Source organism: Desmodus rotundus, chromosome 5 (assembly GCF_022682495.2).
Source record: "Desmodus rotundus isolate HL8 chromosome 5, HLdesRot8A.1, whole genome shotgun sequence".
NCBI classification, from domain to species: Eukaryota; Metazoa; Chordata; class Mammalia; order Chiroptera; family Phyllostomidae; genus Desmodus; species Desmodus rotundus.
This window is the reverse complement of record NC_071391.1, coordinates 24,405,697-24,433,110: the sequence shown is the minus strand read 5'-3', so window position 1 is coordinate 24,433,110 and position 27,414 is coordinate 24,405,697. Positions and strand designations below refer to the sequence as shown.

The 27,414-nt window shown below is 37.3% G+C and overlaps 1 protein-coding gene across 1 annotated transcript in view; it reads right to left on the bottom strand.

Moving 5' to 3' along the window:
* The window catches only part of DCDC1 (doublecortin domain containing 1), a 367,520-nt gene that overhangs the window by 152,431 nt on the left and 187,675 nt on the right, over nucleotides 1-27,414 (bottom strand). Inside the window, exons 11-15 of the mRNA XM_045194050.2 lie at nucleotides 24,714-24,877; nucleotides 21,608-21,733; nucleotides 17,157-17,262; nucleotides 10,258-10,392; nucleotides 8,723-8,841 (exon numbers count right to left, since the gene is read on the bottom strand). Coding sequence (XP_045049985.2) covers nucleotides 8,723-8,841; nucleotides 10,258-10,392; nucleotides 17,157-17,262; nucleotides 21,608-21,733; nucleotides 24,714-24,877 — 650 coding nt within the window. The remainder of the gene's footprint in view (nucleotides 1-8,722; nucleotides 8,842-10,257; nucleotides 10,393-17,156; nucleotides 17,263-21,607; nucleotides 21,734-24,713; nucleotides 24,878-27,414) is intronic.

Sequence of the window (27,414 nt, the reverse complement as noted above, 5' to 3'; positions counted from 1 at the left end):
TTTTAATCCTCAGATGTCAAATTTGGGTAAAAAAGATAACACTATTTAAAAGATAACTTGACCAAGTAGATGATTGTCCGTCTCTCTGACTTCCTGGTGATGTGCTGTTTGTCTATCTTCCCATCTCTGCACCTAGCATGATGCAGATATGCTTGCTCGTTGCATCCAATGGGGTCTTGAAAGAAGTGTCTCACGTAGTCTAAATGAATGTTGGCCAATTACCACTCTATTTCCAGCAAGACCTAAGTGTGTGTGTTGGGGGGGAAGTAGACACAGAAAACATACTGAAAGATTAACACTGAAATAAGAAAAACAGGGAAGGTTACTAGACAGGTAATGGACATGAATAAGGCAGGCTAGAGCTGGTGTGAGGGTGGATATTGGGACTGGAGGGGAATAAAGCAAACTGGGGAGATGTGTTCTCTCTGAAGGGGAAACCCATCCCTGCCTGATCAGTGGCATGAGAGAATGAAAATCCAGTGGAGCCCATTCTTCCGATTTTTTCAAGAAAAAAACAGAAATCTGTATTTTTTGGTGAGAAATCTCCCTCTATCTATAGGCTTACAACTAATTCGAAAGATATAACAATGTGCAGGCCAAACAAGATCTAGCATTCACGATATTTAGTCTAACTCAGCCTCTGTGTATGGATGGATGGATGTGTCTGTGTTACTTTAATTAGTTTACGCATCTACCGTTAAAGGCCAGATCTTACATTCTTTAAAAATCAAGCAAAATTGAGATTTAATGATGGCCTAAAGGAGAAATTTAGTTCTTTGGTTTGTCTATAAGATGACCAAAAAATATCTGGGAGGAAAGGTTTTAAAGTTTATGATTTTTAGAATTTTTGTGACTTTCAGATTACTTGGTAAGGATGTTGTTCTGCCTTTCATCCACTCATGGTCAGATGCATAGCACAGAAAAAGCACTAAAAAGACAAGTACATGCAAGCACTTGCTTACTGAACAAGATGAGTGGCATTAAATGAGACACAGCTGAGCTAATGAGGCATGATATGTTTACGATATTCTTTGTGAGTTGTCAGGTTACTACTTTAAGTGCTAGTTCTATTATTTTTAGCATATAAAAGGCTATGTCTTGATTCATAGCATTTGTTAAAATTACATTGTACTCCTAGAGGAGAAGAGAAAAAAATCTGTCTCCAGAAGTTGCTGTCAGATGGGGACATTTGTTATTATTTATAATGAAACATGATCATGTTAAGAAACAGTCATCCAGGCATTTCAGAAACTCGGGCACAGAGGTAAGTCTTGGTCTTCATTGCTTTTTAAAAACCAAAATGTAACTTCCCAGTTAATGAGAACCTCTAGTATTCCAAATTTTCTGCACTTTTGCCTCCATTTTACAGGTTTTGTTTCTCAGAAAAAGGCAAGTTGCTTTAATACAGAGGCAAATGATCCTCATTTGCATAGGGATCATCCCTTCCTCCTGCCCATTTCTCCCACTCTCCCTCTTTCCTTCCTTTCTAAAGTAAACCACATACTTTCTTGTAAATAGACATTTTTCAAATAAAACTACATTTTTAATTTTCTAAACTATCTCTTCCCTTGTCCGTGCTCTGTTCTCTACAAGAACAGCAAGTTTTAGGCTTTAGTCCCACCCAATTCTGTGATAATCCGGGCCAGAGTAGGACGTACAGGTCAGGGCTGAGACCACATGCACACTAGTTTCAGTGTCCAGCTAGCCCCGGGGGAGCCCCGCACGTGGACAGCACATTCATCAAGGTCTGTGCAGAACCTTTCCCAGCACCTGCCCCTCCGAACTACACCACTGGTCAACTCTCCCGCTGAGAGTGGTCTTCCCTCACCGTTTCCCTCTCAGGTGCCCACTCGGGCACTCCTTACCCATCCATTTGATCTTTTTGTTTTATTTTCTTTGGTTTTTGTTCTTTTTAAAAACAACTACTGAGGAATAACTGACATATGATTATCAGATAATGCATACTGACAGGCATATATTTAAAACGCAAAATTTGGTAAGTTTTGAAACATGTATATACATGCTAAAGCATCATAGCAATCATGACAATGAACATATCCATATTCATCACCCCCCAAAAAAATCATCCCAAAGTCTCCTTCTGCCCCTTCGCAGTCCCTCCCTTTTACCCCTCCCCACCATTTTATCTCCAAGCAAGTACTAATCACCTTTCTAGATTAGTTAGCATTTTCTGAAGTTTTATATAAATGGAATAAACAATATATACTCTTTTTGGGTTTGCTGCTTTCCCTAAATATATGAGTAATTACTTGGAGATTCATACATAATTGTTGCACACATCAAGAGTTTATTCCTTTTTATTGCTGAGCAATATGTTATACTATAGATATACCATGATTTATTTACTTATTCACCTGTGGATGGACATTTTAGGGGGTTGTTTTCAGTTTTTACTTTTGGCTTTATAAATAAAGCTGCTGGGAATATGTGTGTTCAAGTCTTTGAGAGGACATGGGCTTTCATTTCTCTTATGCAAATTTCCAGGAGGCGAATGCCTAGGTAATTGGGTAGATACATGTTTCAAATTTTAGAAAAGTACCAACTGTTTCCAAAGCGACTGAACCATTTTCTATTTCTACCAACTAAGTACGAGAATTCCAGTTGCTGCACCCCCTCACCGACATTTGGTATGGCCGGTCTTTTAAACATCAGACCTTGTACCGCTAATGTGGGGGCATTTCATTGTGGGTCCATATTGCATTCCCCTAATGAAGAGTGATGTTGCACACCTTTTCCTACGTATGCCTTCCTTGTTAAAGTGTCTGTCCAAATGATTTATCTGCCCTTGTTTTCTTGAGTGGTGCGTGAATTTTGCAGATATATGTTATTTGCAGATATTTTCTCCTTGTGGGTAGCTTGTCATTTCTTGACAATGTCTTTCAGAGTACAATTTCTTAATTTTAATGAAGTCCAATTTATCAATTTATATTTTAGTGAATAAAAAAAGTTTTGCTTAACATTAGATCGTAAGTATTTTCTTCTATGTTTTCATCTAAAATGTTTACAGTTTTAGATTTTTACATCTAGGCCTATGATTTATTTTGAGTTAACTACTCTCTATGGTATGAGGGAAAAATCAAAGCTTACTTTTTTTTTTTTGGATGTGAATATTCCAGTTGTTCCACTACCATTTATTGTAAAAAAAAAAAAAAAAAATCCTTTCTCCACTGAATTTCCTTGCACTTTTGTCAAAATCAACCAGCCGTGCATATGTATGCCTCTTCCTGGATACTCTGTTCTGTTTCATTAATCTGCTGTCTACTTTGGTGCCAAGAGCACACCATTTTTAATCATTGTGACCTTATAATAAGTCTTCTCAGGTAAAACAGGTCTTCCAACCGTGTTCTTTTTGAAAATTGTTTTGACTATCCTAGGTCTTTGACTTTCTACATAAATTTTAAAATCAGCTTGATGATTTATATAAAGAAAGCATACTGGGGTTTTAATTGAGATTGCATTAAATCTATATATCAATTCGAGGAGAACAGACATCACAACAATATTGAGTCTTCCAATCTGAGAACACACTATATACCTGCATTTATTTAGGTCTTGAATTTCACTCCGCAATGTTTTGTAGTTTTCAGTGCACAAGCTTGAGACATATTTTGTCTGATTTACCCTTAAGTATGTACACTTTTGATGTTATTATAAATGGTATTTTCAATTTCAATGTCCAATTGTTTGTTGCTAGAATATAGAAATGTGACTAATATAGGTGTATAGATCTCAAGCTCTCAAGCTTCCTAAATTCATTTATTAGTTCTGGAACTTTTTTAGGTTGTATAGCATTTTCTACACAGAAAATCATGTCATGTGAAAATATAGACAGTTTCACTGCTTCATTTCCTATCTAAATGCCTTTTCTTTTCTTTTTCTTCCTACAATGGCTAAACATTTCCATGAAGTTCTTAGTGGGAATGCTCAGGGTAGACCACCTTGCCTTGTCCCTGACCTTGGGAGGAAGCATTCAGTCTCTCACCATTAAGTACGTTAGCTGTGGGTGTTTCGCAGATGCCCTTTGTCGTGTGGACAGAGTTCCCTTCTACTCAACTTTCTGAGAGCTCTCATTAGGGATCAACACGTTGACTTTCGTTGAATGCTTTTCTGTATCTATTTGGATAGTCACATAATTTTTTCCTTTTTAGCCTGCCAGTATGGTGACTTACATTGATTAATTTTCAAATATTAAACCAATTTTGCTTGCCTGGTCATGTGATATATTTATTATCTTTTTTATTATTGTTGTATTGAATTAGCTAAAATGTTGTTAAGAATTTTTGCATTTATGTTCATTCAGGATATTGGTCTATTATTTTATCTTCTTGTAATGTCTTTGGGTTTTGTCATCAGAAGTAATGCTGGCCTCATAGAAAGGGGTTCACGGTATTTCCTCTTCTGTTATTTTGGGCCAGATTGTGTAGAATTGCTATTATTTGTTCCTAAAATGTTTGGTAGAATTCTTTATGAAGCGAGTAAAACCATCTGCACCAGGAGTTTTCCTGTGGTAAAGATTTAAATGAAAAATCAGTTTCTTTAAGAGATATAGCACTACTCAGGTTACATTGTTTCATAGACATTGTTAATTTGTGTCCTTTAAAAACCTGGTCCTTTTTGCCAGCGTAAAAATCTACACTGACAAATTTACTGGCACATACTTGTTCAAAATATTCAGTTATTATCCCTTTAGTAACTATGTGATATCATCTTTCTCCTTCCTAATAGTAGTAATTTGGGTTCTTTGTCTTTACTTCCTGGACCATGTGGCTAGAGGTTTATTAAGTATTTTTTAATCCTTCTTAATAAAAAAACAGCTTTTGGTTTCAGTGGGTTTCTCTATTTTCCTGATTTCTATTTCATTGATTTCCCTTCTCGCTTTTATTATTCACTTTCCTCTCCTCATTTTGACCTTAATTTCCTTTTCTTATTCTAGTCCCTTAAAATGGAATCTGGGGTCATTGATTTGATATCTTTTTTCTTTTCCTATATAGGCATTTACACAAATTTCCCTCAGAGAACTTCTTTAGCTGCATCTTACATTCACTTTCATTCACTCAAAATACTTGTTAATTTCTATTTTGATGTGTTCTTTGATCCATGGGTTACAAATGTGTTACTCCGTGTCCAAATATATAGGGTTTTCCCAGAAAGCTTTATGCTATTGATTTCTAATTTAACTCCATTATGATCAGAGAGCATATTTTATATGACTTCTGTTAACTATATTGAGACTTGTTTTATAATCAGAATATAGTATTAGTTTAATATGCTGTGCACTTGAAATGAGCATGTCTTCTGCTATTATTGGGTGCATTAAGTTATAAATGTCAATTAGTTAACTCTGTTATTCTAATCTTCTATACTCTTACAGACTTACTACTGCTTGTTCTATTAATTATTGAAACAATATTGTTTTGCTGACTACGGCTGTAGATTTTTCTCTTTCTTCTTGCAGTTCTGTCAGCTGTCTCTTCATGTATTTTGAAGTTGTATTAAGAAGTGAACAAAGGTACAGGATTTTTATGTCTTCCTAACGGGCTAACCCCTTAATCATTATGAAATGATCTTTATCCCTGATGGTAAAACCAAAGTCTACTTTGTCTGATAATAATTTAGCTATTCAAGCAGTTTTTGTATTGGTATTGTCATCGTATAAATGAATTCCATGCATTTACTTTTAACCTATTTCGTCCTCATAATTAAAGGGTTTTTTTATAAATTAGCATATAGATGGATCTTGCTTTTTTATCTAATCTGGCATCTGACTTTTTTTATCCTCACCTGAGGACATGCTTATTAGAGGGGAAGGGACAGAGAGAGGGAGGGAGAGAAACATCAACGTGAGAGGAAAATACCAATCGATTGCCTCTCATACATGCCCCGACCAGGACCAAACCCACGACCCAGGCATGTGCTTTGGCCTGGAATCAAACCCATGACCTTTTGGTTTCCAGGACGATGCTCCAACCAACTGAACTACACTGGTCTGGGTCTGACATCTCACTTTTAAATGAGGTGTTTAGATCACTTACATTTAATGTGATTATTGATACAGTTGGTTGAAATCTACCATCTTGTTATTTATTTTTTCTTTGTCCTACTTGTTTCTCCTTTCCTTCTTTATCTATCTTCTTTCCGATTAAATATTTTTTATGATTTCACTTCATCGACATTTTTTATTTGTTACCGTAACTCTTTGTTACGTTATATTAGTGGATGCTTTAGGGCCTTTCATATACATCTTTAACTTACCAGTCTACTTTCAGTTGATGTCATGCCATTTGACAAATATAGTATCTTTCTTCCATTTCTCTCTAAATAGCATTTGCCTTCGTATATTTTACTTTCACATGTCTATGTGAATATATTATCTCTATATTATTTTTCACTTTAAACAATACATTATAATTTAAAGAGAAATAATAAGAATTAAGGTCTTTATACCACCTATGTAGTTACTATTCCCAGTGCTTTTCATTTCCATCTGGTATCATTTTTCTTCTACTTGAAGGACTTCTTTTAATATTGTTTATGGTTCACGTGTGCTGGTAATAACTTTTTTAAAAATTTGTGAACATTTGAAATATTGGGAAGGACAGGTTTTTAAAAATATTTCAAAGATGTTCTTCCACTGTCTTCTCATTTACATTATTGCCAACAAGATATCTGTCGACCTCAACTTTGTTCCTCCTGTATAGAATGTCTTTTCTTTTTGTAAGCGTTTAACATTTTTCTCTTCATCACAACTTGTAGGTAATTTTACTAAGGTACTGCTTGATTTCATTTGTTCGTGTTTTTTGTGCTTAGAATTTGTTGGACTTCATGGATCTGTGGGTTATAGTTCTCACAAAATCGGAAATGCTGCAGAGAGCAGTTCTTCCCCTCAGAGACCTTAACTATTCAGAGATCAGGCCATATAAAGTTTCTCATATATCACTGATACTCTGTTCTTTTTTTTTTTTCAATTTTTTTTCTCCCTGGCTTTCATTGTGAATAGTTCCTATTGTTTTCTCTTCAGGTTCATTAATATTTTCTTCCACAATGTCTAATCTGCTGTCATCTATTTTTCATTTCCTACATTGCCATTTTCACCTCTAGAAATGTGATTTGAGACTTTTATATCTTCCATGTTTCTACTTAACATAGTTAATCTTTTCTCTAGCTTCTTAAATACCTGGAATACAGTTATAACAACTGCTTTAATATCCTGTTTGTTAATTCTATATCTATACAATTTCTAGGTCAGTTACAATTGCCTGACTTTTCTCCTTGTTATAACCAGAGACTGAGTGAGCTGAAGCATCTGTGGCTCCGTGTTCCAAGGCTTGGCCTTGTCATTACCAGCACAGGTTGAATCTTGATACGTCTCCCATTTATAGCACGGATTCTGCTCCGGAAATCTTGTCACCCACTCCACATAGAGCACCACACCACACGGGGGATGGTTTTGGGTTTGTTTATCCTTCCTCGGGAACCGTGTGTTTAGGGCACTACTAGCACTGGCTAGTTTGCATGCTGCCGAGCTAACGCCTCCCTCTGCCTTCTGCTTGTGTTTCTCGATTAATGCACCCCACTAATCCCCTGAGATACCTGCTACTATACTTGTCAGGCAATTGTCTGACCAGAGTTCGACATACAGGCAGTGTAGTGTTGCTGCTAAGAGTACGTTATAGAGCCTGACCGCTTGGGTTTGCATCCCTGCCCAACCGCTTAGTAGGGATGACCTTGAGTGAATGATGACTTCTCTATGCCGCAAGTTCCTCAACTGCGAAGATAACAATAATGCATACCTCATTGGGTTGTTGTGGGGATTAAATGTGAAAATATAATATAAACAAGTTAGAGTAGTGTCAGGCTCAGAAATTAATTTTTGTTAGAGTAAAAGGAATAGCCAGAATTTATACATGTGAATCTGACTCCGTAAGTCACATTCCTAATCATTATGTGATATTCTAATACTTGCTGGACAATCTGAATTGCATATTAGAGAAAACTTCCCTTCTGCATGAGCACTGGGCTAGTTTCTCTGGTGTTGAAATGCCCTCGTTCTGGTTTCAACTCTAAGCACAAACTGACTGACTATCCATCCAGAAGCAGCTGGATAACAGCTTTCAAAGTCCTGAGGTACAATAGGACTTATTTTTGTCAACACAGGTGAAATCAGAAGGTAAATGAGCAAGAGAAACAGAAACACTAGGAAACTATTTCCAAACTGTTGAATATAAATCACTTTTCTTCTTCCTAGCTCAATTTTTCAATTTTATTTTTTAATTTTATAATCCCAAGTCAGAAAGCAGCAATAGTATGTCTCCTTGATTTTTCTTTTATAGTTCAATATTTTATATTTAGAAGATGAAAAAAAGGTTAGGAATACACACAGAACATTATATTTTTAATTAGCAACCAAAATAAATATAAAGAAATTAGTTCCCATAATTATAGAGTAAAGCAGCAGCCTGTCTGCCACATAGGCGCATGGTAAAGCCAACATTTCTTTTACAATACCTAAGAAACACTACCAAACTGAATGGGAGATGTTCTCAGCTTATTTTAGATTAGAAAAGTTAATGCTGATATTGTGGACACAAATTTAAACACCAAATGAATATTCCCTCTAAGCCAGGAGGCATCATGATTTGACTGCTCAGAAATCTTGAAATTAACATGTATTGTTTTCAGTTAAATAACTTATAAGCATTACCTTTTCTGTAGGATTAATTTATATCCTTCTAGCGAGGTTCCCTCAGCGGCCTTGATTCTGATTGGATGACCAATAGCTAGGCAGCCCTGAGTTACCGCTCGGCTCAGGATCATCCCAGTCTTCCAATGAATAGAGAGGGGAGAAAGGTCTAAATAAGTTAAAAGAACCAGAAAATTCAACAATGTGTCACAAATAGTGAGGTCATTATGCCTGGATAACCCCGGATATTAACAGTTGCCGAAAGTGAAACACTACCCGCAACTTAGCAGCCAGCGAGCCGTGCTCAGAATCAGCGATCCTCCCTGTCCAACAAGGTGGCATTTCATAGTTCAGCGCCAAACACAACAGACCTTGATATCTTCATTTGTCCTTTTTTTCTGTGCATATTTCACAGCACAGCAATTTGGGGTCCATCACATGTCACTTGTTACAGTTGTAACTACAGAGCTTACTAGAAATACGTATGCACAGAAAAAACGTGCAGTGAACTGAAAAGATTGAAACACATCCTTAACCTTCGTACCAATTTGAAGTTTTACTCTGGGACTAAATACCATGGGTATTATCATTAAATCAGAAACAAAATACAACTTCAAAAGGGCTAGGAGTTAGAGTCTCCAGGTTGAAAGCAGATTTAAGAAATATCTAACTTCATTCTGGCTTATAACATAAAATGAATAATTTTTCTTAGTACTTTTATGCCTTAGTTACTCTGTATGTTTGTTTTTAACTCTCTCAAGAATCTAAAAATAGTAATTAAGGGCAATTTAAATATTCATTTGAGAAAACAGTTTGGACCTCCTCTCCTTCACCTCAAACTAACAGCAGCAGTCTTGCCTGCATTACTCTGCACCCACGGAAGCACTACGAAGAAGCAAAAATAGTCCATGGTGAGGAGATTGAGGGAGACGCAGCAAGGAGAGATACAAGTTGCACCATCTATTTCCAGGCATATGTATTTGGTGGAAAATGCAAAACATATTTCAATAGTAAGAGGGAAGGGGAGGGCAATTATGTGCCCAATTTAAATCATATCTGAAAGTAAAATAATAAAGTAAAAAATTAAATAGTGCCAATGTGCAGGTATAAATGCGTTAGGCGTTGTTCACATTTCACACTCAGGGATTTCTTCTAAAACTGTCCTTATACAAACCACATTATGTCATTAGATGGTGCTAACCCACCAGGCCCCATGAAGCACAGCAGTGAAGACTGAGAGTGGAAGCAAACAACATTCAGACAAATCCTGTGAAAATGGCGAGTCTGTGGACTATACGTACACTCCACGCTGGGTTGAAGGATACTCTGGAGTACGCACTACTCAGCACATCTAAAAGTGAACAGAATGCTCACATGGGGATCCACAGAATTCCTCCGCACTAGACAAACCAAGTGCAGAGAAGTAGCATTTGTAATGGCCAACAATTTATAACGCTTTCACTTGTGTGCGAGAGGGAAGGGCACTGGAGCACACGGTGAGCCGGTGAGCCGGTGAGCACAGAAGTCACTCAGGGAGAGCAGACGCTCTTGGGTACCTTCGTGATCAGCCACACGCTGGCTGCAGGCCACAGTGTTGACGGCACCACCTGACATCTGCTGCTCACTTCACTACTTGAGGAACCCCACTTTCCAATGGAAACCGAGGCATGGAGGACAATATTGGGATCCACCTGCACCATGAGAACAAGAATGCATTTTTAAAGTATAGTCTGAAAGTCACTTTCCTCAATACCCTTACCCAAAATAAGTTATCCTAGAACACTATGGTTTTGATTGAGAAGGGCTCTTTCGAAACAGTAGTGCTCATCTCATTGGATTCAATTCAATGAATAGTTGCTGAGCACTGGTTCTGACATGCAAGACCCTTGACTGTGTGATATAGGATATGAAATACAGGGTGTGGTAGAAGTAGGTTTACAGTTGTTTGTACAGAAAATAACACAATAATTAATAAATAATAATACAAGAATAAACTGTGTTTTGTGTACTCACAACTGTAAACCTACATTTGCCTTACCCTGTAGTTTTCCTGCCCTAAAGAAACAGCAGTAGAGGCAATAATACAGACACACACACAACACACGTTCATCTCCATATGATTAAATAGTACTCTAGGTATTCAAAGAATGGTAGGTTCATTGCTGCTGCAGCAACAAAAAGTGCAGTATCTTGAAAGAAGTCAGGCAGGAGGGGCTGGATTATAGCAGATCTTAGTGATGTTGATCTGGCAAGGGTAGACATAATGGATCACGGGATGGAGACATCAAAGGCAAGAACAGTTGGGAGTCCACAGTTTCCTAAGAATAAAGGGATATGAGTTGAGACTTCAGTTATAATTGTGCAAGTGCACAGGAGGGAACCTACTGGGGAGACACTGTATCTGCGTTTGTTACCAGGTTACCTATGTCAAAGGTAATTATGTACCTTCTACCATTTCTCACTTACACCTGCCTGTCAAATTAACAGGCATGCACATCGCCTATAGGGATTCTATTACTTCAGATTTAATACTTTATCTCCTAACTTACGTGATTGCTTTCTCTGAGTAAGTTTGTAAGTACTGATATTTATTTGTATAGCATTATGGGGCCATGATAGTTTCTGCTTTAAACCCAATAGATGATGTGGCTTCAATAACAATTGAAATTATTTTCTAATAGTAAAAAGTCCATTCTAAAATGGTGCTAGTACTGGATATTTGTTGGGTAGAAAATAATTTTTTAAATACAAAAATTACTTGATAATTTTTTAAGGATAATATTTTTTAAATGTGGTCAGGCGATAACAAAAGGGTATAACTAATATACGTGGTGATTATTCTACAATGGAAGAGAGCTACTTGTCAAAGCAAGAACATCTCATGTGACCTCTGTATGTAAAACTAAAATTTTAAGAATGCAGCAACCCCACCGCACGAGCAGATCTGACTTACAGCTCCTTGACTGCGTGTTCCCCAGCTCGCCAGTCGCGGCTGGATCCTGGGGGGGAATCCCCCCCAGTTTCTGAGCAACCATAAATCATATTCTACTCATCCATCTGCCACAGGACTTAGCATTGAAAGTAACACTCTAACTCAACCTCCTAACTTCGAATTGCCATCACACTCCAACCTCTCCTCTGCAACTGGGAAGAAGATTGTTTTGACTGGAATTAGTCAGACAGGAGAAACACACTGCCAACTGCTTCTTTGTACCGCACCTGCTGCCAGCGCCTACATTCTTGTTATCTCCGCAACATGGTTTAATCTTTTAACAGTTGGCTTATTGGTGAAGGGTGAAGGGGTCCTTTGTGTCTGTCTTGGGTTGGCACCCAGTATTAACACCATGCTGTTCTCTGAGAGAGATTTTGCTGGACGGTTCCCAAGTGATTCTACACAGACCAGACACAGCCAGGGCCACTACCAGCTTCATTTCGTATTATAGAAAAAAAAAAATCTGGCTAAGACCGAGGTTCTGATACTCTTAAAACTGACAACGGCTGTTAAATTTCTCTTTGTGACTTGGCCTTTTTCTTTTAAATTTAGTCTGATAGTTTAGCTTTCGACTAAACACTTAAGAATGTTGGGAAAATTGTAAAAACTGTGAAAATTGGAATTCAGAAAAACAAAAGTGTTCTGACAAACTGCAACATAATATGTTCTGTATGTGTGTGTAGCGGTGTGCGTGTGCATGTGTGTGTGTGTGTGTTTGGGTATGTGCATAAAACATTTATGTTGACAGTTTTCTAAATACACGCCCTCTTACATGTGATTAGAAAATCATTTTTAAGTCCTGTTGGGTATCAGATCAGGAAATTCTCTTTTATTCTTTTGAATACCTATATACAGGGTCTGGCAGAAGTAACATCTGCTTGAATGTGGTTGGTAGGGTAATAATATGGGTATGGTAACTTATAGTTTTAATTTGAACATTTCACCTAAATTTTCATATGGTTGGCTTGAATCTGATATTGTTATGTTACAGAATGACAGGCTTATGGTTTTGTAATAAAAGATTTTGCAATAAAAAGGGGCGTTGTTTTGCCAGGCGCTGTACATAGCTCCCTTTAACGACCGCCCGCCATGACACTGCCTGTCTCATAAACTGCGCTGATGAAAACGAAGCCTCCAAATGCTGTGTCAGGGAAAACTCCTCGTTTAATTTTCTTTTTCCAAATCAGTCATGAAACGGGAGTAGCCTTTCATGTTCCTGTGCAGATTCAGAAGAATAAGGGAACCACTTGCCTTTTCTTACCAATCTACTGAGGAACAAAATACAGAACAATACAATTTTTCTTGAATAAAGAAAATCACAACCTTCATTCTAAACAAGCTGTTTACTACATAAAACTTTTATACAATTTTATACTTTTGAAAGAGAATTTAGAGCCAAATTAAATAACTTAATAGATAAGTTAAATCATAAGTATAAGAAATATTCTAAAATCCCTTTCTTCCTGCCTCTGATTTTCACTCTCTTTGATTCCGTTCTCTGATCTAGAGCCCATCAAGCTACCCCTCTTCTAAGGACAAAAAAATGAGAAAGTTTGAAAGCATGAAATATCAATGAGCACATAATTATGCAACCGAATAAGGCAAGTTCAAAATCTAGGTAAGCAACCCTTAAATAGCTCCCATAGTCCAAAAACATGGAAGAGACTTGGGATTTCATTTAAAGTCCTGAATCCTGTTCTAATGGCAATCAGTTCAAAATGTAAATTAAATTTTTTTAATTTTCCACAATGTAAGTTATTTGTAGAAAATACTATTCCTCAATGACTTGCTCTCCAAAGAAATAGGACAGCAAAGAATTGTTTGCCTTTTCCCAGCCTCCTCTGACATACAGAATACCATTCTGCTGGCATCCGTGACTGCTGAATTTACAAGTTAACTTCTAACGAGTACGCCCTCGTTATAAAATTATAACTTGGTATTTTTTTTGTTCTTGCCATACTGAAATTTGTCTTTAATGTTCTGATGAAATCTGATCATACCAAAAGGCTAGAACCAAAGTAAGTTTCCTTTTCGTTTTGGCAAAATACAAACCTGCCAAACACCAGAGAGTCCATTTTTCTGCCATATTTTCCCATAACCAGTCACCCCTCAAGCTATCCTTCTCATGATTTTTTTCTTTTATATTAACTACCATGAAGTTTAAATCTCACCCATTTCATGGAAACATATAATTTTATTGCCCTTAAACTGGAGCAATCTAAAAATTCCACCAATTTAAGTAACAATAGAGAACTGTTGAAAGATGCATTTGCCAGTTGGCCATTGTAGTAGATTCCAAATTTGTTTTGAAATGGACAAAAGAGCAACAGGTTGTAATTGTCAGGGTTATAGCTGTCTCCCACATTACTAACACGGATTACGTGTTCCAAATTTTTCTCTGTAGGAAAGGTTTTACTTGTCAATAAGAGATTTGAACAAACAGTAAGGGGTTGGGCACTGATATTTCTATCTCAAGCCAATTTCAAAACATACCCACCAGGAATATCGGCTTTTGCCCCCCTCCCCTCTCCCCCTGTTGTAATCCTCTTAGTGCGTCTTCTTCACTCAGGGAGCATCGAGATGCTACCAGGAAATGCCCTGTTTACTACTATTGTGGTTGGACTGAAATTTTATTCAAAGCTAATTTCTTCTTTCAAAAATACAGTAGTATATAAACTTTTATTTAAGATGAGTGTTTTCTCAGTTTCATTGAAGCACTAGAACCAATTAATAGTGATGCAATTACTGTGGATTATTCTATCCACATAATTATTCTATCATTTTTCAGCATAAGAAAATATAGTTTTCTTTTAAAGTCATACTTTGGCTTGAAATCAAAGAGAGAAGGCTCCTGTGGGTTCTTTTCCTGTACTAACTCTTTAATACCCTTTCCCCCCCCCAAGGTTTGAGCTGGTTTCTGTTGAACGCGTTAATTAACTAGAGAATTCAATTCCATTTAGCTAAACCTGAGCATGTAGATATTGCAGCGGAGATGAAGATGAGCAGAATGCCCTTTGCCCTGAAGGGATTTCTTGTCTGGCAGGAAGGGTGAGTTGTCTTCCTAACACGGGATCAAATCGGATCTTGCCTCTGCATGATATTTCCAGTGTCTCCTGGTTTCCCCCAGAACAACACCCAGAATCCCTAACAATGAATTAAGACCTTTTATGATCTGATCTCAACATTGTCAGTGAAACCTACCACTCTTCCCTTTTTACCCCAACGTGACCTCAAATAGGCCTAAACTTGGACCACCAATTGACTAAACTGTGCAAAAAAAAAAAAAAATGCTGTAAGAGGAACAGCATCAACTTCAATGGCCTTATAAATGGTACAGAATAGATGCATTGGGGGTACCAAGGCTAGAAACAGCCTACTGGTTTGGGGGTGGTGTTGGGGCAAAGAAAAAATTTATGAAGCAGACACAAATCAGATAAAGCTAGAAAGATGGGCAGGGTTTCAACAAGCACTTAACAAATGCCAACTATATGCCAGACTTCGTACTAGGACATGGCACAAGGGTGAAAGAGAAGGCTGGGGGAGTGGCAAAGAAAGAGGGGTTGAATTCCAGGCAGAGGGACCCACATGGGCATAACAGCAGAAATCATGCAGTGCTTTCAGAAAACAACAAAGGAACACTCTGGCTTGGCTAACATACAACATGTTAGACAACAGAAAGCCTTGTAAGATAGGGTACAGCTAAATTTTAAAAATCATTCATCAAAAGTGCATTGTGCACTTGCCCACACTGAAGACTTCGGGCCAGCACTCCAGAAAATAAGGATGAACATGACATAACGTCCGCGTCAGGGCTCTTCTCAACTTAAAGGAGGAGACAGACACAAATGCAAATAAATGCCTAAAACAAAAGACAAACCCAGAGGACAATTTTCAAAGGATGAAAAAGGAGTTCTGAGAATACAAAGTAATTTAAGGTTAATTCTCTGTGGAGGATTGGAGGAGGCTTCATGGAAGAGGAGGAAGTTGAATGAAGCCTTGAGGCAAACAAAGAGTAACGGTGGGGGTACTTCCTAAGCAAAGAACAACACATGCCATGGCACAAGTGCCCCAAAGTGAAAAGCATGTAATTGGACACAGTTTATTAGCTCTGACTGTAGTGTACGGTACGAAGAAGATCGAGAAGAAAGACTGAAAAGGCAGACTGAGAGTCGAGGAGGGAGAACCATGGGTATCAGTGAAGGCCAGGTGAGGATACTCGATGCCGGGAGGCAACAGCCAGGCATACAAGTTTTTTGAGCAGGAAAATAATGTTACAGTGAAAACCTACAGAGAAATGTCAACAGGAGCAGAACTATGGTAAATAAATCTGAATGTCAGATGAATATAAAATATAAAGTCATTAATTATTGGTGCACCATTCAACGTACATTTATTTTCTAAATTTGTTCAAAATAGGCCTTTCCTTTACATGCCAGTTTATCAAATCTTTGTTTACTTATACTACTATTTTGGTTGGACTGAAATGTAATCCAAAACTGATTTCTTCTTCCAAAAATGCAACAGTGTACAAACTTTTTAATTATACTATTTAGATATTTATACTATTATAAATAGTAAATATGAATAGTAAAAATCATTATGCTATTTAGATATAAATAGCGCGAAACAACTAATATTTTTAGTACCAATTTTGACATAATAGACTGAATGGGCAACAAGGTGAAAAAAATAGTTCAGGACAATGTGTTTCTTACACTGTCTCGTGGAAATAAAGGGCCCAGACCAGTTAACAGGAAGTCCTGTGTTCTTTGGCATCCCCATCTCTTTGGGTGGCTTTGGTTTTGATTTCACGAGATCAAAACTGAAGCTGATGTAGCTGAAATGAACAACCCTACCGAGTTTCCCAGAGGAGAAAAACAAAACAATGATTCCTTGTTTTGTAGACATGTTTAAAGTGCCTTGCACAGCTCAGGTGGAGAACAAAATTCTTTATTGGCAAGATACCTAAGTATAAATTAATAAATGGGCCTTCTGCATGGGCTTGTCATGAACTGGGATTTCTGAGGAACTCATGTTCCTTAGATACACTGACCCACAGAGCAAATAATCAGACCCTAAAGTATACAGAAAGATCCATCTCAGAGACTTTCTTAAATAACTCAAAATTCTTATTAATACAGTAGTTGTAAAGAAAATATGCTAAAAATCATACCTGAATGACACAATTCAGGTAGAATTTTTTTCAAGTAGGAATGCTATATATTTTTTAACTGAAATATTTTTATTGTTGTTCTATTACAGTTGTCCCAATTTTCCCCCGCTGTTCTCCCCTGCCCTACCCACTCCCCAACTCCCACAGTCAATCCCCAATAATACCCACCTCAACACTTGTAAAATAATTCCGTTTTCAAAAACTTTTACAAATATCTACTCAGTCACCATGTATTGACAGAGAGCCCAATACATAAAATACCCACATTAATTACAACATATAATTCTGACCTTGTTTTGGAGGAAATGGTTCTCCAAGTCCACCTTTTCAAATAGATCAGGTATCTGTTGACTGCTGGCATTAAAATTCACTGGAAATCCCTCACAAACTTCCCAACTAAGGAAAGTAAAACATTTGATTATTTTTGCTAGAAAAAAGTAATTATAATACTCTTTAACCTACTAGCATATAATTTATGCACTTTATATTCTACTAGTGAGAGAAAAATCAATGTATAGTTCATAATATTTTTAAACAAAAAAATTTAAAGTGCTTTGGTTATCTATAATTGGTAAAGAAAGGCTTTAAATGTTTATGTTGCAATTATTTATAACATTGGGGAATTCTGTGCCTAATTAATTATTAACAGAACTAAGAAACAAAAAATGATTTTTATTCTTACAAAATCACTCATAGTTGAGGCCATTTTCACTGTTAAATTTATAGTCTAAATACAATGGAATACATATTTAATAAGTAAACATAAGTAATGTAAACATAAGTAATGTTTACTTATACAATATACAATAATAGTTGTGTTAAGCATGTTAGCTTGGTATGTTTAAGAATGTCTTGAGAGGAAACACAAAGGAGTTCCAGTCAAGATGGTGGCATAGGTAAACACAGCTCACCTACTCACACAACCACAGTAAAAACTACAAGTAAATTATAAAATATCACCCAGAATCATCAGAAAATTGAGTACAGAAGTCCAACAACCAGGAATTAAAGAGGTCACATTCATTCAGATGGGTAGCAGGGGTGGAGATGCGGAGACACAGACATGGAATGGATGGTCCCATACCCATGTGTGGTAGGTAGAAATTGGGAAGGATATCTCCTGAGCAAGGGATCCCAGCACTACACCAGATCACCCAGCCTGGGGTTCCAGTGCCAGAAAGATAAGTCCCTATAACTCCTGGCTGTAAAAACCAGTGGGGGTTGGGGCAGTGGAAGAAGCTGTGAGATTCTCAGGTGTATCTTCTTAATGGGCCCCTCTTAGGACTTTCACAGACTCACTCTCTCTAGACTGCAACACCAGGGCAGCAGCTTGAAGGGCACCAGTGGCAAAGGGCAAGAAACTGAAATGTCTAGTACCAGGGTGAGTACCAGGGGACAGCTTCCTCCCAGACAAAACTCCAGAGGCCAGGCAGTACCACTGGCCACTTTCTGAGCACTCCCTAAAAAGAGCCACAGAGCAGCAACACCATATTGGAGACTCCATCAACCTGGGTTACACGGGTTACACCACCCTGGCAATTACCTAAGGCTCTGCCCAATCCAACTTACGGTTGCACTTTTCTACATTAGACCACACTTCTAAGACAGGCAGTCAAAGCAGCTCTACCTAATACATAGAAACAAACACAGGGAAGCTGCCAAAATAAGGAGACAAAGAAATATGGCCCAAATGAAAGAACAGAACAAAACTCCAGAAAAACAACTAAACGAAGTGGAAATAAGCAGCCTATCAGATGCAGAGTTCAAAACACTGATTATCAGGATGTTCAAGGAACTCATTGGGTACTTCAACAGCATAAAAAAGACCCAGACAGAAATAAAGGTTACACTAAATAAAAATTTACAAGGAATCAACAGTGGAGTGGATGAAGCTGAGAATCAAATCAATGATTTGGAACACAAGGAAGAAAAAAAAATTCAATCTGAACCACAAGAAGAGGAAAAAAATACAATAAACAAGGATAGGGTAAGGAGCCTCCAGGACAACTTCAAACGTACCAACATTTGAATCATATGGGTGTAAGAATGAGAAGAGAAAGAGCAAGAAAATGAAAACTTATTTGAAAAAATAATGAATGAAAACTTTCCTAATTTGGTAAAAGAAATAAAACATACAAGTCCTGGAAGCACAGAAAGTTCCAAACAAGATGGATGCAAACAGGGCCACATTGACACATCATAATTAAAATACCAAAGGTTAAAGATAAAGAGAGGATCTTAAAAGCAGCAAGAGAAAAGCAGTTAGTTACCTACAAAGGAGTGCCCGTGACTGTCACTTGATTTTTCAAAAGAAACTTCGCAGGCTAGGAGGGACTGGCAAGAAGTATTAAAAGTGATTAAAGCAAGGACCTAAAACCTAGATTACTCTATCCAGCAAAGCCTTCATTCAGAATAGAAGGGCAGATAAAGTCCTTTCCAGACAAGGTAAAGCTAAAGGAGTTCATCATCACCAAGCCCTTATTATATGAAATGTTAAAGGGACTTATTTAAGAAAAGAATAAGACCAAAACTCTGAACATTAAAATGGTAATAAATTTACTACTATAAACAACTGAATCTAAAAAACAAACTAAGCAAACAAGCAGAACACAAACAGGACATAGATATGGGGCTCCTTTGGATGGTTACCAATTGGGAGTGGGAAGAATGGAGGAAAAGTGCAGGGACTGAGACGTACAAATCAGTAGATACAAAATACACAGGGGGAGGGTAAGAATAGTATAGGAAATGGAGTAGCCAAAGAACTTACATGCACGACCCATGGACATGAACTAAGGGGGCAGATTGCCAGAGGGAGGGGGTTATTGGGTGGAGGGGGGCAAAGGAGGAAAACTGGGACAACTGTAACAGCATAATCAAGTATATATATACATATATGTATGTATACATACACACACATAAACATATAAATTGTGTGTGTATATGATGTATGTGTGTGTGTGTGTATATATATATACACACACACACAGTCTCGGGGGTACATGGGCAAACCACAACCTGGAGATGTTGGGAGTCATTCTTAATTCAGCCAAGTCACTTAATTTAAAAGTGAGCCAATCCCTCCCTAACCTGAAGAAAATTACTTGGTTCAACATTGATACGTTAAGACATGCCACAAGCATACTGTTCTTCAACAGAAAACGGTTCTGGGGATGGTAATAGTATTTTTATAATACTCTGAGAAATATAAGTGAGAATATGACTTCAAATGATCTCTTCAGATTACAGAAAGAAAATTCAAACGGAATCCAATATTAAGTAAATTATCTTCAAACTAGTTTGTATTCAATAAGGGCAGTTTCACATTGTTATTCTTGGGGAGCTAGCTCTAATGTGAATCCACTCAGTAAAACAATAGCTATTGTACCTAGGAAGTAAAATTAAGAAGGAATAAATGAATTCAAAATTAAACCCCTAGCTAAAAAGGGAAGGGAAAGGGTTTAGGCAAATTTAACAGCTCGGAGAAAGATTATTGTACATGAAATAAATCTCATAAATGGAAATGCCTATAATGAAAGAATGCTGATGAGTTATTTTCTATCTATAAAGAAAAAGAGAACAGGACAAAACAGATTGAAATCTTGCCTGAAAAGTGACAGACCAGTCGCTGGGTGACAGAGTTGTGCTTTAAACCACCACCAAGGAACACCAAGGGCTGTCTTTGGGGGCGTGGCTAGCAGCAGGCTGACACTACACCCAGGGACCTCATCAGACTGCCTTTGGTTTTCGGGACCTGCCCTCTACTTCAGCCTTTTCACCTGTATCCTAAGGAAAGTTGTAATGTGTTAAATTTTAAAATATTATAGCTAGATAGGACTTTATAGATGGATCACATAATCCAACATAAAATTCATTTAATTCGAACAAAACCAAATATTCAGCTCCTCAGTCACATTAGTCATATCTCAGCTTCTCAACATCACAAAGTATGTTTCATCGTCACGGAACGTTCTCTGAGACAGGATAGTGGTTGGACCCTCGTTTCTTAGGAAAGGAAGTCTGGGTTAAAATCTTGGCTCTGCCTTGTGCCAGTTGTGTGACCGGGCAAACTTCTTTGCCCCTCTGTGCCTCAGTCTCTGTCTCTATAAAATGGAGTAATAACGGAATAACAGGTAATGATGTGATTAAAATAATTGGTTTAAGGATTAAGTAGGTTCTTACCCAATTCATTTAGAACTGTGCCTAGACTATGGTCACCACTCAGTCAATGCTGGGTTTTATTATTTGCAGAGAAGAAACTGCCACCCATCTGTTCATGGACAGTCGGGAGCAGATACGGGGCGAGATGCCCAGACCCCCCAACCCCTGCCCTTCTCACTACCCAGCAAAGCACACTGCTTTTACTTTGGATCACCAAATGAGGCCCTTAAATATGAGCACTCATATGAGTAAACACATTATTTAATATTTTAATGGTTCTATTCAAAACTATTTAGAAACACCTTCTAAAACCAATTTTTACATTTCAAATAAAATTATTACCTCTGCAAAGCGGAAACTTTAATCTGTTCATCGCCCCATATGATTTTTAAAACTCAAGGAAAGTTAATGATAAGAATTTTAGGCACTAGCTCATTATGTCATAAAGTAAGTCAATAAAATAAATCATTGCTTATGTTAAGAGGATTCAATGAACATCTTTTAGTGCTTCAATCTCTCACTCTGCAAAATCTGAATTTAGGTAGTTCGGAGTACTTTAACCAAGCACACGTTCAATTACTTGTCACATCCAGGTAGCAGAACAGCATCAGGATCCAAGACGGTTTTATATGCAATCGTAACGCCACCTCTGGCAAACGCAGCCACCTGGTCAAACGTCAAACTCAAAACAGTGTTCAGTGGAGCTCTGGAAAATAAAAGAAAAAAAAAAGCTATCTGCAAAATTATGCAAACACTGACTTTTGAGCACAAATAAATAATAAAAAACTCAGGGTTTAATAAAATCCAAAAACCTAAAATGTACATTTTACTTTATTTTGCTGACTTATAATATGCCAAGGATAGTTGCAACACATGATATATTTTTAAATAATTTCAATATAAAATGCAAAGTATTTCATGGAGAGAAACAACCAATTTTTCATATAATGTTCATTTCTAATAATGCATCATGTATAACTAATGATGTTCATCAATGTATAGCTACAATGCAATACACCAGTAATAATCTTTGGATCTGATAATTAAGTGAAGCTTTAATATTTGACTACAAACAACCATTTCTTGTGGGCTCACTAAATGTTATGCTAATTTGATTTTTTTTATATTACATACTGTTAAGTAAATTGTTTTAGTTATTAATTTAGTTATCTTAGAATTAAAATCAAATGGAAAACAGATATTAAATAAGAATGGCCACTCTGTCAAACATGAGCCATTCTTTTCTAAATTGGTGACAAAAACGTGCTACTTAACTGTCTAATGTATGACTCGGCCACATCACCTGTGTAGTATTATCAAAAATATTTAAACTGAACCTAAGCATGAGAAAACACTGAGCCAAATACAGACTACGGGACATTCTACAAGAAAAGTACTGAACTCTTTTTAACAAAATCAATTTCATGAAAAAGAAAATAAAAGGTTGGGGAATATTCTAGATGGAAGAGAACTAGGGAACACAACTAAATGCAACACGTGAAGCTTATCTGGATACTAGATTACAAAAAGCTGTAAAGCACATTTTGGGTAGTTTGAGTACAACATGTATTAGGTGACATTGCATTATTGTTGACTGTTAGATATTATAATGTGGTGATGGAGAAGAACATCCTATTCTTCAGTTATGTGACCTGAAGCATTTAAGAGTAAAATTTTAATGATTATCTCAAATTAATTTCTAACCATTCAAAAGAGAGGGAAGTAAGGTAAAAGAGAGGTAAAATAAATGTGGCAAACTCTTTAAATTGTTGAACCTAGGTGAAAGATATATAGTTATTTGTACCATTCTTCCAAGTTTTCTGCAGACTGGTTATCTTTCAAAATAAAGAATTGGGAGAAAAATAATTAAAGGATTCAAAACAGTCAAGTAGACACTGGCAGTATCATCTTCTGTAAATGAGTGACCTGACCCCCACGTCAGCATACATTAGACAAGTTAGAATTACTTCTGAAAATGAGTGCCACTTACTTAGTACATAGTGCACATTTTCTCAGTGTATTTTAACCTGGATGGAAATAACTTTTTAGACAAATTTTAGAAATTCCAATGCTAGCAAGTGGTTTAACAGCTTCCTGGTGCTTCATATTAGATTCAAAGCCAGAAAAAGAATACATTATCCTATTAAAATGACAATAATGTACAAACAAATATACACACGATGTATTCCTCCAGCTACAATTCTCGGTTGACTTTGGAATATTTACGATGCTTAACATCTGATTAGCTATTCCACAAATGTGATCCTATTAGCCAAAACCAAGCATTTGATCTTATTAAAACACAGTGTTACAGCAAACATCATCACAAACATCAAGGCCAGTCAGCCGTTGCTTTCACTTTCACAATGATATGGAAGAAGAAATTAGACGCACGTTTTATTAAAGCCCTTTCTCGTAATAAACTTCACTGCTGTTTTCATCATGCAAAAATAATTCTCACAGTGCAACTAAATTATATTTTGGAATCTGCCTTTGGGGAAAAATACCATTCCATACAGATATTTTTAATTCTATAACTTACACATCATACGAAATTATTAAGTATTTTAATATTACTCTACTGAAACAGATGAAATAGAATTTTGTAGTATGTTACCCACAACTAATCCTACCAATTTTTTCCCAGACCTTCATGGATTTCTGAGTAGACTTATTTCCATACTTGAAATTTTGACTATTAGAATATATAACAAATCCAATCAAGTCCTAGTCCTGTCTAGGCTATTTTCATTGTAATTATGATCAATTATACTCTATAAGCAAAACTATATACCCCTGTGTCCTTTATTCTGTTCTATGGATAAATAAAGAGCTAAAAAATTAAGAGTAGACAGAAAAGTGGGTTTAGGTTTTCTGATAAGCAGTTTCGGAGTTCATCTGGATGTGTGCTGTCAAAATAGGCATAAATTTCCGAGATGTTTCATACACAGCCCAGCTCACCAGTGCCTGTAGACTGCAACCTTTTTCTTTTCTCGGAAACACAAATAATTTTATGCAGAAATTTACCAATCTACAAAAATGTACACAATGCTCAGCAATAGCCAGTAATTATTGTGGGATAATATAAGGCGCTTCTGAAGGATATAACTTTGATCGGATAGCGCTTACAAGCTTTACCCATTTATCTCTGGCTGTCCTCTCATTGGCGCTTAAAAGGTTAAGACTTTATTTGTGAAAACATAGAGAGATAGTGGGGAATCATGTTGTCTGCGGCTTCATAAACCTTGCTTAAAATCCTTTTCAATTACCATCCATTTCTTCTTTAAAAAGGGACAAAAAATAGAGGAGTGGAAGCAGGTCAGGGCAGTGTGCGACAATGCCAGCGTGATGGGCTTGGACCCCCGCAGCGTTTCCATCTGCTATCATTAAGGTGCCTACTCAGACATGAACAAATCCCACTTGCTGTGCTGACAGGCAGACTTCAAGAACTATGACAAGGCATTAAGACAGAAAAGTCAGAGAGAGAGAGAGATGTCATATTCTACAAACAATTCTGCATCACACACATACACACACACACACACACAATGCCCTGATATTTTACTGGAATTCGAAATTTTAAATAATTTTCATAAAGGGTCTACTTGGCTTCAGAACTCTCCCTTTAAATTAGTTTGCCCCAGGAAAACCTGAGGGCAGACAGAGGATAAACATCTCGTTCCTACCTGTAGGCTTTACCAAAAGAGACCCAAATTTTTTGCTCATTCTTCAGCAAAAGTGGATTCTTAATTTCTTGGCCTTGCTCATCGAAAAGCTGGGCTGAAGAAAAATTGAGGCCTGGCGGGTTGAGGGAAGATCCTTGAAGCCTTTGATGAATCTTGAGAAGTAACTGGTGGTGGTGGGGAATAATGAAGAAGAAGAAATAACATAAAATGTGAACACCTGTAATAAACTGTTTCTACACCGAAACAAATGAACTCCAAACAAATGGTAATTAAATTCACACACAATGTTAAAAGAAGTGTGAAATGACGGCAGTGTTTATTTAGCTCGGGGTAAAGTAACAAAATGAGCATGGGCTTTTAACCAGCAGGGGGTGCCACAGGCTTGTGATTGAGCTCTGACCCTTTGGCACGGGGCCTGAAAGCAGATGTGACAGTTTTACAGGAAGAGCATTTGGCTTCTACACATGGTGACGGTCCTCTTCGATAAGGTTATGCTTTTCTGGTCGGAGCTACACGTTTTCTTAGGGTCCGTCCAGGGCATGTCCAAGTGTTACAATCGGCAATCTCTCTGTCCCCAACTAACCTGAGATAACCCATGGTAGAGTAATTCTCCACTTAGACAGCACCACAAAAATAAATAAGACTTTCAGTCCAGGTTGGTTCACTTAGAACTCTTCCTGAATGCGTTTTAATTAAGGGCCCCACAGAACTTCTGAGCTGCTTCAGTAAGAGAGGTTTTCACGTTGTGAATAAAACGTAATTGAAGTGTGAAGGAGCAAATGCTGTCATTTAGTATTTTAAATACTAGTATTGTCAGTGTTTGCTTCCATCTTACCGTCAGGGTCTCTGAATGAAGATATTTCTAATTGAAGGCATATTTCAAATGAACGTAAATCCAACCGGACTGTGTTGCATGTGGAATTTTAAAAGACTTTTTCATTATTTTCAGCCATCTTTGTCTGAGTGTGTAGGCCTCTGCCCTTTCCTGCTCTGTGTCCCACACTGTCCCTCACTCTGTCCCCCCACCCTCTTCCGGCACAGGCTTCCTTTTCTCATCTCCCTTGTCAGTCCTTGGTCCCTCGATTTCCTGTTACTCTGCAATCTCGGCAGGGATGCAGATACAGTTGCGGCCTCTCCTTGCCTAGCTGCTGTTCAGGTGCCTCTTTTTCACTCCTTCTAATAATTTCCAATTAGGTATATTGAGAAGTGCTAAATGCTGAAGCTCAGAGGAAAGAAGAGAAAGTTAAAATCTTGTCATACCGGCCAGTTTCCTTCCTTATTGGCTCTAACCCTTAACCTAGTAAAATATTTTCTTTCACAAGCAACTATATTTGTAGAACATCTAAATATTAGACTTTGTCCTAATTAGAGGTAAATAATCGTATGTCTAATTTTATCAGCTCTACATTGTTTTCAGAAGCTCTACATTGACCAGATTTTTAGCCTTGAGCATCAGAAAAGCTGAAAATGTAACAAATTTTTCATTTTACTAAAGTTAATACCTCTCATCCAGCAGAGCCAACCCCTTTGAATTAAAAATAATAATTACTATTTTCTTTAGAAGTATAATAGGCAAAAGTGTTAGAATAGTAAAAATCTGTATTTTTTATTGAGACCACTCAAACATATTTTGAAAATCTGTATATTATATTCACAAAATCCTACATTTATTTCTGTGTGGTCTCAGCTACTGAGCTAATTTTTTTGTTGCTTTGCTATTATTTTGGAAAAACATGTAATGCCGATCATTTTAAAATCATGGTGACTTGCTTTACAGGCATTACCTGTTTTGTAAAAGGGAAAGATATAAAAGATTTAAGACCCGATCCAGGAGAGAAATGTGTACCCAGAGGATAGGAGTGTGTGGCAGGGAAGGGGTGAGAATACCTGACCACTTAACCAAATTCAGTTTCACAGGAGTTGAATCGCAATCTCTACCTTCTGAACTTGATGACAGACTGCATTTCAGGTGTTCGAAGGTGAGCATTTGACAGCCTCCAGGAGGTAAGGGCCTCGGCGCCTTTCATCTCCAGGTCATTGGTTAAGGCTGGGATAGGGTGACCCAAAATTGTGCTAATCTTCACCCATTTATCTGCAAAGCTATCATCACCAGGACTTTACTGGATAAGGATTTGTTCAGGGAGCTGAGAAGAGTATGACACATTTTAAGCTAGTGATTGAGACCTGTGTGCACCATGAGAATAGACCTCCCTGGGTGTCACCAGGGATCACCCAAACAAGGAGCTTCACAATGTTCCTAATTCAAGTCCCCTACCCCAGATTAACTTGCATGTAGAAGCAAAGAACAGTCCATTTCAGTGTGCCATAAACCAACACAAAAACTTTCTAGAGTAACTTCTTCCTGTATAAAATAATATAAATGCCATCTTCAATTGTAGTATCAACCAAACAGTAAAATATCCTAACATAAAAACGAGGGGAGACAAGTAGATAATTCTAGGAAGACTTTTGTATCACGGGGTTTCATACAGTCAGGGATGTGATGGCAAAAAGAAACCAGTCAAGGCTCTCCATCCTTCTCTCTCTAATGAACCAAGGTACTGCATTTCCCATCTCTTCTGGGCCCAACTAATGATCAGATAAGAGTCTCCCAATTCTAGGCAACTTTTGTGACTCACTATAAAGGCCAGGTAGCCTTTACCCACATACTACCAGGGAGCACGAATACTGAGGGTGCTGT